The sequence below is a fragment of the Arvicanthis niloticus genome, chromosome 7, assembly GCF_011762505.2.
Source record: "Arvicanthis niloticus isolate mArvNil1 chromosome 7, mArvNil1.pat.X, whole genome shotgun sequence".
In the NCBI taxonomy this organism is placed as follows: Eukaryota; Metazoa; Chordata; class Mammalia; order Rodentia; family Muridae; genus Arvicanthis; species Arvicanthis niloticus.
In genome coordinates, this window is record NC_047664.1 from 3,235,567 (window position 1) to 3,248,112 (window position 12,546).

At 38.6% G+C, this 12,546-nt stretch overlaps 1 protein-coding gene across 5 annotated transcripts in view; it reads left to right on the forward strand.

Moving 5' to 3' along the window:
- The window catches only part of Evi5 (ecotropic viral integration site 5), a 155,091-nt gene that overhangs the window by 52,287 nt on the left and 90,258 nt on the right, over positions 1-12,546 (forward strand). For all 5 annotated transcript variants that reach the window (XM_034508411.2, XM_034508407.2, XM_076937789.1 and 2 more), the window contains 4 exons: positions 4,577-4,766; positions 5,374-5,598; positions 6,359-6,433; positions 11,405-11,530. In XM_034508411.2, the coding sequence (XP_034364302.2) occupies positions 4,577-4,766; positions 5,374-5,598; positions 6,359-6,433; positions 11,405-11,530 (616 nt within the window). The remainder of the gene's footprint in view (positions 1-4,576; positions 4,767-5,373; positions 5,599-6,358; positions 6,434-11,404; positions 11,531-12,546) is intronic.

Sequence of the window (12,546 nt, forward strand, 5' to 3'; positions counted from 1 at the left end):
TATTGAAATTATTTGTTATCAGTGTGCCAGGGTCAATATGTGATTTTACCTGTAGAAGTTTTTCTTTTATGAATTTGGGTGCCCTTGTGTTTGGTGTATACATGTTTAGAATTACACAGTCTTAGTGGGCTTTTCCTTTGAGTGTGTAATGTTCTTCCCTATCTCTTCTGCTTAATTATATTTTCAAGTCTTATTTTGTCAGATATTGAGATGGCTTCACCTGCTTGCTTCTTGGATTCATTTCCTTGGAGTATGTTTTTCTATCTTTTTTCCCTGAGGTAATGTCTATCCTTGATGGTAAGGTGTATTTCTTGGATGCAGCAGAAGGATGAATTTTGTTTTCTGATTCATTCTGTTAGTTTGTATCTTTTTATTGGGAAAAATTGAGACCATTAATACTGAAACTTATCCCTGAACAATGTTCCTTTTATTTTGTTGGTGTGGAGTTTCCGTACCTCTTGTGATTCACTGTTTTGGTATGATGTATTCCTTGTGTTTTTTTAGGCATGGGTAACTTCTTCAGATTAAAGCTTTCCCTATGGCACTTTCTATAGAGCTGGATTGGTAGATAGATAATGTTTAAATTTCGTTCTTAAAATTGACTGTTTCCCTTTGTTCGTATCTTGTGATTGATAGTTTTGCTAGATATAATCTGGGCTAGCATCTGTGGTCTCTTAGAGTTTGTAGAAGACTCATCCAGGCCTGTCTGGTTTTAGAGTCTTCATTGAGAAGTCAGGTGCTTTTCTAATGGATCTGCTTTTATATGTTACTCAGTCTTTTTTCCCTTGTAGCTTTTACTATTCTTTGTTTATTATGTGTTGTTGGGAATTTATTTTCTGGTCCTGTCTATATGGTTCTTGTATCATGATAGAGATCTCCTTCTTTAGTAAAGTTAGGGAAAATTTCTTAATGATTTTGTTGAAAATATTTTTGTGCCTTTGATTTGGTGGTAGTGGTCATGGTTCTCCTTCTCCTCCTCTTTTTTCTTTTTCTTCCTGTAATTTATAGATTTTCATAATGTCCCTGATTTCCTGGATGTTTTGTGCCTGGATGTTTTTAGATTTAACATTTTCGTTGACTGAGGTATTCTATTTCTTCTACCTTGTCTTCAACCTGAGATTTTCTCTTCCATGTCTCGTGCTCTGTCTGATGGGCCTTACCTCTGAGGCTTTTGTTGGGTTTTCTGTTGTTCTTTTCCAAGTTTTCTGTTCTGGTTTTCTTTATGTTCCTCTTTGTACCTTCAGGTCTTAACTGTTCTACTCATTTCCTTCTACTGTTTGTGTTTCATAGACTTCTGTAAGGGATTCATTCATATCTGTCGTCGGGTCCTTAGCTGTAGTCATAATGGCTATTTTGAAGTCCTTGTCTCATGCCTCAGCTCTATTGCCTTTCTTATGGCTGACTCTAGTAGGGTAGGGCTCCTGGGTTCAGGTGGAGACCAGTGCCTAGGATAGGAGTCATTGTGGTTTTTGCATTGGTGTCTAGGCATTGAGGCTTAGCGAGGTTGAGATGCCTGTAGATTCTGATTTCTGGTCTTGTCTTTGTTGAGTGAGTCTTCCATCCCTTGGCATCTGTTGCCCTCTCTGGATCATAGGAAAGTGTGGCTGTGGGTTGCCTGGTAGGGAGTGCTTCTCAGGTTGGTGGGTGGCAGAGAGGAATAGAGGTAAGCTAGGAGAACAGGCTGAGAGCAGCTTCAAGAAGGATCCCAGGGATCTTATCCACACTGAAAGGTGGGGGCAGAGTCCTCAGGCTGTTTGTGTAGTTGGAAGAGGGTATCCTACAAGCTAGTTGCAGTAAGGCAAAGAATCCTAAAGGCACACAAGAATGAAAGGGTAGGGAGTCCCTGTCAGCCGTGGCCACGGGGGTGTTGGGGGTACAGGTAGGAAATGCTTCTAGAAGGGAGGGCAGAGAAGAGTTCATAGGAAGGAGTAAATCAGAGACTAAACCAACTATTGTTCAGCACCAGTCACTAGGGAATGGCTTGGGGGTAGGGGACGGCTGCTGACGTTGGGCCTGGAGAGAAGAGGGACCTCCAAGCTGACTGCTGTGCGTAGAGCTCCAGGTGAGACTGGAGGGATTGTAATGGAAGACAGGAAGTAGAATGAAAATTGCGTACTTGTCCACTGGGCAGGCCCAAGACAGTATTGTTGGCTGACCCAAAGGAGTGGGTATGGCTAGAAAGCAGGGCTTAGTGGCCCCCAGAAAGGGAGAAAGCTGGGTCTGCTGCAGTGTTTGGCATCCCAGGGAATGGAGGTGGACTGAAAGGAGAGGGATCTGCAGGTTCATTTCATAATCTGACACTGGTTTCTGAGAGTTAACTCCATGCTGGCTAGCTTTGGTGTATGGAGACTTTAGTGTGATTTAAATTGTGCTTCTGTGTTATCTAAAGACATTGGAATGTCTTTTCATGATTATTGCCTATTTCATTATCTTCCTGTCTTCTTTGCTTCTAACAATATTTGGGAAAATTTAAATTATTTAAATTGCTATTGCTATGAAAATATATTAAATATTCTTCAAATAAGGATAGAATTTGTTTTTATAATTTATAATATACTGTGATTTATAGTATATCTTCTAGATATTTGTACAGGCGTTTTAAAACTTTGGTATTATAATAACATTCTTTTTGCTTAATATACTTGCACTGGACTACTGTAAGGGCTATAAAGATGTTACAGATCTGACTTCTGAAAGGTAAGATCTTATAATCACAAAATAGGATTTAACTCATGTTTCTTTTCAGCCTCAGTACTCATATTTTTTTAAAGTAGTACTGAGAACATTTGTTGTACCCCAAGCAGATGCTTGTTTTTGAAAATTTACTGAAAGTGACAGTAAACAAATTGTAGGTCTCCTTTCTGAACCCTTTATAATTTTTTACCACATTTTCTAGACTTCTTTACAACCTATGAATATGTAATTGAAATTGGGAACTTAATATTGTAATGAGTCATGGAGTAGATTTTTGATTTTTCAGGGCAAGGTTTCTCTGTGTTGCCTTGGCTGTCTTGGAACTTGCTCTGTAGATCAGATTGGGTTCAAACTTACAGAGATCCACTTGCCTCTATCTCTCAAGTGCTGGATTTATAGCATGCGCCACTACCACCTGGCTGGAATGGATGTTTTACATTTCAACGATCTTTGTTTTGAGAGGACCCTAAAACAGGGCTTCAATCTCAAAAGCCACCAGGGATCTTAAGAGACAAACCCAGTTTTATAAGACAAGTTCAGTGATGTTCAAAGCTATTGGTTAGCCTGGACTGTGGGCTAATGGGGGATGATTATAAAGCATAGGAGATTTCTATACTTACTGCTACTGGCTAGTAATCTGAGCCTGGTTTTGCCACATCTTTATGTATAATGTATAATTGCAATGCACACACAGACACACAGACACAGACACACACAGACACACACACACAGAGACAGACACTTTGTTTGGATAGATAGGCTATATATGTGTGTAGAGCAGGAAAAAAGAAGGGATTTGGTTAATTATTGGTCCCATAGTCAATGTGGGATTTAAGGGTTAGTGAATCCATAGATTCTGTTGAGTTTTTTCCAAATATATGTACCCCATGGAGCCACTCCCACACCAAGTCTCCCTAATTTGAGTGTAAAACATCTAAAAATTACACTATCTATCCATCTATCTACTTATCTATTATCTATTTGTCTGTCTACCTATCATCATCTGTCTGTCTGTCTATCTATCTATCTATCTGTCTATTTTTCTATCTATCTGGGGGCATGTGTCAAGGTCAGAGGATAACTTGTAGGAGTTGCTTCTCTCCTTCTTCTGTGTGAGCCCCAGGGATTGAACTTAGGTCATCAAAGTGCCTGTTGACCCTATTGGTCCTTGAATTGCTTTTGAAATTGTCCAGGCTGGTCTTAAAACTCTTGGGATTAAGTGAACGTCCTGATAGGTGAGTCTGTTCTGAGACTCTGAAACTATTGGTGTGCATCACTGTGCTGAGCTCCTTCCCTTGCTTTGTTTGTTTGTTTTTAAAGTATTTCTTTTGTGTGTGATGTTGTGGCACACGTGGAGGTCAGAGAAGTCCTCCAGGTCCAGGGGATTCAGTTCTCTTCTTGTATTATGTGAACACTGGAGATTGAACTCAGGGTGTCAAATTTTTCAGCAAGCACTTTATCCTCTGAGCCTTCTCATTGGCTCCTTTATTTATTTTCAGTGGCAATGAATATGAATTATTATGGGGCTGATTGTATTAAATGCTTATAATACATTTTACTGGTTAAGTCTTTTAACTGCTATGCATAGTGAAAAAGTGCAAAAGTTGCTGATTTCAACCAAACAAAAATTGTTAAAACTGTAACTTAGAGCTGGCATGATGGTACTTGCCTTTAATCTATTCGGGAGACAGAGGCAGGTGGATCTGTCAGTTCAAGGTCAGCCTGGTCTACAGGGTGAGTTTCAGGAGAGCCAGGGCTACAAAGAGGAACCCTGTCTCAACAAGAACAAAAAGTAATTATTGTAGTGAAGTTTTAAAATGCTGTCCTTACTTTATCTAGTATCATGTGAGATGGCATCTTAAACAGTTTTAATTTTGTTTAGATTAATAGAGACAGACAGTAAGTCTTTAAGGTCAGTGAATGGATCAAGAAGAAACAGCGGCTCCTCTCTTGTATCAAGTTCATCAGCCTCCAGCAACCTCAGCCACCTAGAGGAAGACTCTTGGATTCTTTGGGGAAGAATTGTGAATGAATGGGATGATGTACGCAAGAAGAAAGAGAAGCAAGTGAAGGTATTTGCATTGTTTACTGAAGTTCTTTCTCTTAGCCCAAGGATAAGAGGCCTGGACTTGTAGGGTATTAGGAAAAATGGAAGGATTCTTCTAGGAACCTGTTTGCTGTGTTAGGAAAAGGTTGCCTTTATGTCTTCATCATCTGTGCTTGATGGAAGTCTAGGTTGTAGAAATTCACTGTTGAGAATTATTTTTAGAAGTTAAATTCTCCCATTTTGTAAATTCAGAAATGAAATTGTGACATTGTATGTTAGTGTTTTTTTTTTTTTTTTTTTTTTTTTTTTTTTTTTTTTTTTTCCTTCAGCAGCCCTTTGATTGATGGTGCAGTGGCACGATGTGTGTGTGTGGGTCTGTGGACTGTCAGGGCCTACATACCTTCAAAGGCCATGTCCTCAGTGAGATGACAATTTATCATGGCTTTGTAGCCCCTGATCAGAGCTTATTCAAGGCCAAATCATAGCCTCGTTTAAAGAATTTCATTATTATTAAACAAACTTTGTAAATGATAAAATTCATAAGGTTTTCCATTCCAAGGAACTCCCCTCCCTAGAACTCTTGGATTACAAGGTATGAGACATCTAAAACTTTTGTTTCTTTTTGTTTTTAGGAGCTTGTTCGTAAAGGGATACCCCACCACTTCAGAGCAATAGTTTGGCAACTTTTATGTAATGCACAGAGTATGCCAATTAAGGACCAGTATTCAGAACTCCTGAAAATGACTTCACCTTGTGAAAAACTGATCCGAAGGGATATTGCTAGAACATACCCAGAACACAACTTTTTTAAGGAAAAAGATAGCCTTGGACAGGAGGTTTTATTTAATGTAATGAAGGTGAGCTGTATTTACTCATTTTTTAAATAAAAGAAATGATTTTGTAATAGATTGAAATTATACATTTTCATAATGAAGCATGAATTTCCATGATATTCAGGTCCTTGGGTGATAACTTAGTTTTAGTGCTTTAATTCTGATGCTTCATCAACATGTAGTTTGGAGAACTTATTAGAAAACTCGTCACATTATTTACCATTGGTTGACAAAAAGTAACTTACTCTCACTGACCATTGCAGGGTTCTTTATAAGGATAGATAGTTAACACTGTAACAACCTCATGACCTTTGAGAATAGTCTTAGTTGTTAAGTGTACTCAGCTCTTTAAAAGTTTACTCTTGCTTCTTCAATATTGCCTTCCCACAGTTTCTGTTTCTCCCATCTACCTCTGTGAAATACTAATTTCTTAAATCATTTGAATTTTGTTGTTTTACCTTAACTATGTGTACTATTTATCTCTCTCAGATAAAAATTTTACTTGACTTTTGAGCTCTATGACCTTTCTGAGTACAAATTGCTTTATTTTCTTTGTCCTTAGGAGCTGCCACTTTCTTATTTGGAAATTGTCAAAAGAAATTTTATGTAATAAACCATTTGCTTTTTAAATATTTATAGAATAACATCTACAACAAGTAAGCAAGAGCTTTTTACAAAAATAAATGAAGTTTTAATTTAAACTGTCTCACCAACTTTAGGTTTTTGGAGAAGATTGATAGACTATGCATGTTGAAGTATTTTGAACATCATGTTTACTTTTTAGGCATACTCCTTAGTGGATCGCGAGGTCGGCTACTGCCAGGGCAGTGCTTTCATAGTTGGGTTGTTGCTTATGCAGGTGAGTCAATGCATGTAAGTAGTAACTGCCTAAGTTCTTAAGGTCAAATGGAGAGTTTAAAAATCATCTTCAGTTTCACTGAGTTAAGCAGATTTGTGTTATCTCCCTAAATATAACGTACATAGTAATTTTCACTTGTACTTTGAAAGTAAATGACATATGGTAATACTCTCTTGCCACCAAAAGAAATTTCACATCCTGTACTCCTCTTCCCTCTACTCACCTTCCTCTGTCCTTCTGCCTCCTCTTCCTTCTTCCCTCTTCTCTCCTCTTTCTTCTCTCCTCTTCCCTCTCTATACCTTCCTTCCTCTGTCTTTCTCCTTCCCCCTTTGCTGGAGATCGAACCTAAGACTTTGTATGCTGTATCACTGAGCTGCAGGCCCAGCTTTCTAACTTGAAAAAACAACTGCAAAACTTTTCTATATGTACTCTGTATGTGATCATGTGCTGTGAGTCAACTTTGTGTGGCCATGTGTATGGTCAGACACCACTTGCAGGGATTGATTCTCTTTCAGGAATGTAGCTTGGGTCATTGGGCTTGGCAAGGCCTTTGCCTGCTGAACCACTTGCCAGCTCCCTGACTTCTGCCACTTCTTTATGTGTCTGTAGACTTTGTCTTCACTTTAGTTATCTGTGTGGGGAGGGTTGTGCACATGCCTTTAGTGCCTGTGTGGTCCAGAAGTGAGTATTGAATTTTCAGCTTCCCAGCATGGGTGCTAGGGACCAAATTTGGGTCCTCTGCAAGAGCAGTGTGAGACTTTTAACTACTGGGCCATCTTTTTCAACCTCCCCCTTTATTTCTTAATTTATGCAAGTGTACCAAGATATTTTACAAAAAGTTTTTATCTTTTAAATTTTACTTGTCAACATTTGATGGGGAGTAATCTTTTTCCCAATCAAGAATGATAAAACTAAAATTTCATATAAAGTCTTATTTATGTTATATACATGTTTGAAAATATACATAGGCATGTTATATATCATCTAGCTATAGGCTTGTTATTTATATCTTGTACTAAAGTTGTGTTACTCAGCTATCTTTACTGTCCCAGGGATTTGATGTTGTTATGGACTAATTTTGGAGTGGATTTGGGGAGGACATTCTTAGAATTTAGGAGCAGGACAATATAATTTTGAAGGGAAATGACATATACATTAATTATTCTCTTTAGCCTTGTTGAAAATCTGTTTATTCAATTTTCCGTTTTATTTAGTCTCAGAGTTCCAGGCCTGGAGAATGACTTGATGTGAATTGTGTAGGCTGCTGCTTGAGTTTCAGTTCTGCACTCACTTGGGCTGGATTAGTTTTTCTTTCTGGTTTAGATAATCTTCATTTGGCTACATTGTGAGGGTTACATAAAGTGATACAGGTGTAAGTCTGGCCTGGCATTTGGTACATGTGGGCATTTAGAGGCTCGTATGTCTTAAGTAGATGAAGCAGAGTAGAAATCAGAAACTTTTTTTGATGCTTGACGTCTGTTTCCTAGGGTTTCCTTCTGTGTCAGGACTCTTCCATTCCATTTTGTCTGTTGCTCTGGTGCTAGGGATAGAACCTAGGGCTTCCTGCTCACTGAGCACCTGCTCTTCTAATGTTACAGCCCTAACAAACTGACTACCACCCACCATATGGTATAAGAACTGCTAGCAGTGGTTAATATAGGGCTTTTTTTCCATGTTAGGTAAAGCTGGATTATCACTTACATAGCATAAAAGTACGTATGTTAATGTTGATGCAGTTAGATTTTCCACAAAGTTGTGATCTTTCTGATTTGTAAATAGTTGTCACTGGTACACCTTTTTACTATTAAAGTCAAATATTTTTATTATCAGTCTAGTGAATTTTGCCACAAATTTTTTCCTTTATATTAACTTCAAAGTAACATTGTAGTATCATCTCTGCTGAGCATCTAGACTCTGGACTCTGGAGAGCGGTGTTTTTCTTCTTGATGAATGAGTCTTGCAGGAGCTTACACAGCTGCATTGTTGGAGTTTGCTGTGCAGCAGCTATACCACCTCAGTTTCCATTTGCTCCAACAATTTTTCACTGATTATTTAGCGTCAGGAAGTGGCCTCTTGAGTCTTCTAAGTTTCTTGTTTCCTGAACCTCCTGCGCCTCCACAAGAGAATATTTTAGTCTTGGAGAAATAGCCACCCAAGAAGTAGAAAACAGATTTCAACCTGAGATATTAACTGCCTGCCATGCTCACTGGAAGAAGAAGTAAAAAACTAGAGAACTTATCTTAATGATATGACTAGGGGGTTGGTAGAGAGGTGACCCCGCAGTTTGAGGATGCTGCATTAAAGTTTGTGGAGGACTAAGTGGCTTTTATTCATTGGCATGAGTTTAAGGAAACAGACGCTGATTCTGTGGAAGTGGCCCTAAAGTTCAAGGTGATACTTTGCTAACTTTTTCAAGAGATGTCTGTGTGTGTGTGTGGGGGGGGGGGTTGCGGGAGGGAGCGAGGGCTTGGAGGGAGAACATAGTAACTACCTTAGGGTATAGCATGCTGGAGTATGAGATTGAGGACATAAGCAGAAGTTTGGAAATAGAGTCAGATGAGGAGAACCATATAAAATGGAGAGTTCTGGGATCTTGGGCTTCTTACCAAGATTGACATAAGTCAGTGGGAACTTTAGGGCCTGAATTACTATAGGGATGGTTTCCACAGCAGAATGTAGCTGCGTTAGGACAGAGGGAAGACATGTAGGTGCCTTCTGTCTCTGGCTGTGTTGAGGTTGTGTAAAATGTATTTTGTCATTTGCAAACATCTTCAGTAAGTGGGATACTGAGAGATCTTTTGGAGATAGTCTCTTTAAAAATGTATTTACAGATCTGGGTGGGGGTGGCTCATGCCTTTGGTTCCAGTACTCAGGAGGTAGAGGCAGGTGGATCTCTGAGTTTGAGGCCCATCTGGGTTGCAGAGTGAGTTCTAGGACAGTCAGGGCTACACAAACAAACCCTATTTCAGGAAAACAAACAAAACAAAAAACAAACACCCAAAAGAAATGTATTTACAGACTTCAAATGAAGATTGGGAAACTATACTATTTTTAGAAAGATACCTAGCTATTTGGATGCTATTCCTTAAATTTTTTTTAAAGATTTATTAATTTTATTTATATGAGTACACTGTAGCTGTCAGATACACCAGAAGAGGGCATTGGATCCCATTACAGATGGTTGTGAGCCACCATGTGGTTGCTGGGAATTGAACTCAGGACCTCTGGAAGAGTGAGCAGTCAGTGCTCTTAACCTCTGAGCCATCTCTCCAGCCCCCCTTAAATATTTTTAATGCTTTTTAAAAGTTATTTTCTTATTAGGTATTTCCTAGTGTTTTACACTTTTAAACCTCAATTACAGATAATTTAGAACTTAGAGGTTCTTTTAGTATTTGCATCATATATCACTTCTGTTCAGAATTCTCAAAGCTTTCTAGCTGTCTTAAGGTAAAAGTAAAAACTTAACAGAATGACCCAAAGCTTGAGTGTTTTGATTTTATTTTTTCTTCTTTATAACTCCTTTACTCATTTTAAGTAATATAAGTTTAATCTGGTTAACTTTTTACTCTGCTTGGATCTGCTAAGTGCTTGTACAGATTGCACTTTGTTTACAGCATGCCTTGTCTTCTAGCTTAGTGGTCTCTGCTTGCTGACCAAGCATGCTAGCAGGATTCCATCTTAAGGTTTGTCTTAGTTATTTTTTTCTGTTGCCATGAAGAGACACCATGGCCAAGGCAACTTACAAAAGAAAGTGGGTTTTGAGGGCTTGCTTACAGTTTCAGGGTGAGGCCATGGCCATCATGGTGGGGAGCATGGCAACAGGCAGGCGGATAGGCGGATAGGTGTTGCACTGGAGCAGTGGCTGAGAGCTCACATCTGATCCATAAGTCAGGGTTGGAGGTGAAGAGGGAGGGAGAAGAAAACAGGGGCAAAGGGGAGAGAAGGAGGGGGAGAGGAGAGAGGAGAGATATAGAGATATAGAGATAGATACTGGGCCTGGTGTGAGTTTTTGAATCCTAAAAACCCACAGCCAGTAACACACCTCCTCCAACAAGGCCACACCTAATCCCTTCCAAAGTGTCTACTAACTGGGACTGAGTCATGGGACCATTCTGATTCAGGTAACCACAGGAATCTTGTTCTGCCTTAGGGTATCTGTACTGTCTGTCTGCCAGGGCTGCTCTTTCCTCAGATAATTCTTCATCTCCTTTAATAGTTTCTTAAAATGTGTTTTATTAAGTTTCCATTCTTATATAAATAGCAGTTTGTCTTCCCAACACTCTCACCTATTCCAATTTATTTCCATAGAATTCATCACCACCGACATAAATATAATTTATTCTATGTATTGTCTATCTGTCTCTAGAAAGTTTAAGTTCCTTGAGAGTAAAGTTTATATGTGTTTTTTGGATCTTAGTCTTGTATTTAGAAAAAGAAAACTATCTACCTGTAAATGGATACTTGTTGATTAGATAAGTTCAATTCAAGGTAGTATGGCCATAGACATATAGGTTGGTTAAATTACTGAATTAGACAAGTTGAGGCAGTTGGTCTCAGAGTTTCCATTTTCAGGTTTGGAAGCCTGGAACTGCCTGATTTTGATAATTGTACTACTTTTTATATTGTACCGTGTATCCATTCAAAACGTTTGTAGGCTAAGTTCAGTGTCCAGAACCCTTGTGAGAAAGCCGAGTGTGGCAGCTTGTTTGTGCAGTCCCAGTGCTAGAAACGTGTTCTCAGTGAGTCCCAAGACAGTGAGAGACCCTGACTCGAGAGAACAGGATGTATGGAGCCCAAGTCATAACATCCATGGTTGATCTCTGTCCTCTGAACACCTGCTCACATAAACACATATAGGTCAAAGGAAAAAAGAAACTGTTTGTTATTGAGCGATACTTTGTTTAAAACATGATTTTTTTATTTGTAAGTCATGAAATATTGATCTGTGTTATTTTTTTCTTTTTAAAATAGATGCCAGAAGAAGAAGCTTTTTGTGTATTTTTTAAATTAATGCAAGACTACAGACTTCGTGAACTATTTAAGCCAAGTATGGCAGAATTGGGCCTTTGTATGTACCAGTTTGAATGCATGATACAGGTAAATAGCCACTCCTACCTTTGTACTCCCTCTTTAGAATGTCATTTTAACAGACTTTATGTTAAAAGCATAGAAGCAAGTGCTGAAGAGATGGCTCAGTAGTTAAAAGCAACTTTGATACTCTTGTAGAGAACCTGGTTCAGTTCCTGTCACCCACAGGCACCTTTACAACCATTTGTAAGTTCTGTTCTAGAGGGTCAGATGCCTTGTTCTGGACACAGGCACACACAGAACACATAGGTACATGCAGGTAAAATACTTAAACACATTTAAAAAGGGGGCAAAGCAACAGTTGGAAAAAACAAAAACAGTGTTCTAATTCTATGATGACTTAGTCAGTTTAACACAATTAGACCTACTTCTAAATGAGGAGCTGTCAGCAAGCCAGTCATGGTCTGGGGCTTTCTTATTCAGACTTTAAGCACTGGTGCCAAGTGTGCCATAACTGTCCTGTGTGCCTGCTGTCATTGCTGGCCGGTCTGAGCCTCCTGTAGAAGGCCAGTTTACTCCTTGTGGACACTGTCTGTCTATTGCATTCCTTCCTTCCTCCTTTCTCCTGCCATCTCATTTTTCCCCTATCTGATGATTTTTTGCATGTTTTCATAATTTTATGTAACCAGCTTAAGATTCAAATGGTCTAGAAGTCACAATAAAGGTGAAGAGGATTGGAATCAAAATCAGGTGGAAATTTTTTATTTTTTGTTTTTTTAAGACAGGGTCTCACTGTAAAGCCTTGGCTGACCTAGAACTTATGTAGACCAGATTGGCCTTAAACTCACAGGGATCTTTCTGCTTTTACCTCCTGGGTGCTGAGATTCAAGGTGTATGGCACCACACCTGGTGAAAACGTTTTTGAAAATTTTTAGCTTTCTGGATTTCATTTTTATTTTTTAACTTAATTTTAAATTATTTATATTTTATTTATAAATAAATTACCTTATGTACTGTCCTTTAATAGAAAAGTATGAGTATTTTTCTTTACTTACATTTCAGTTAGATGGAAAGAATTTTAGAAT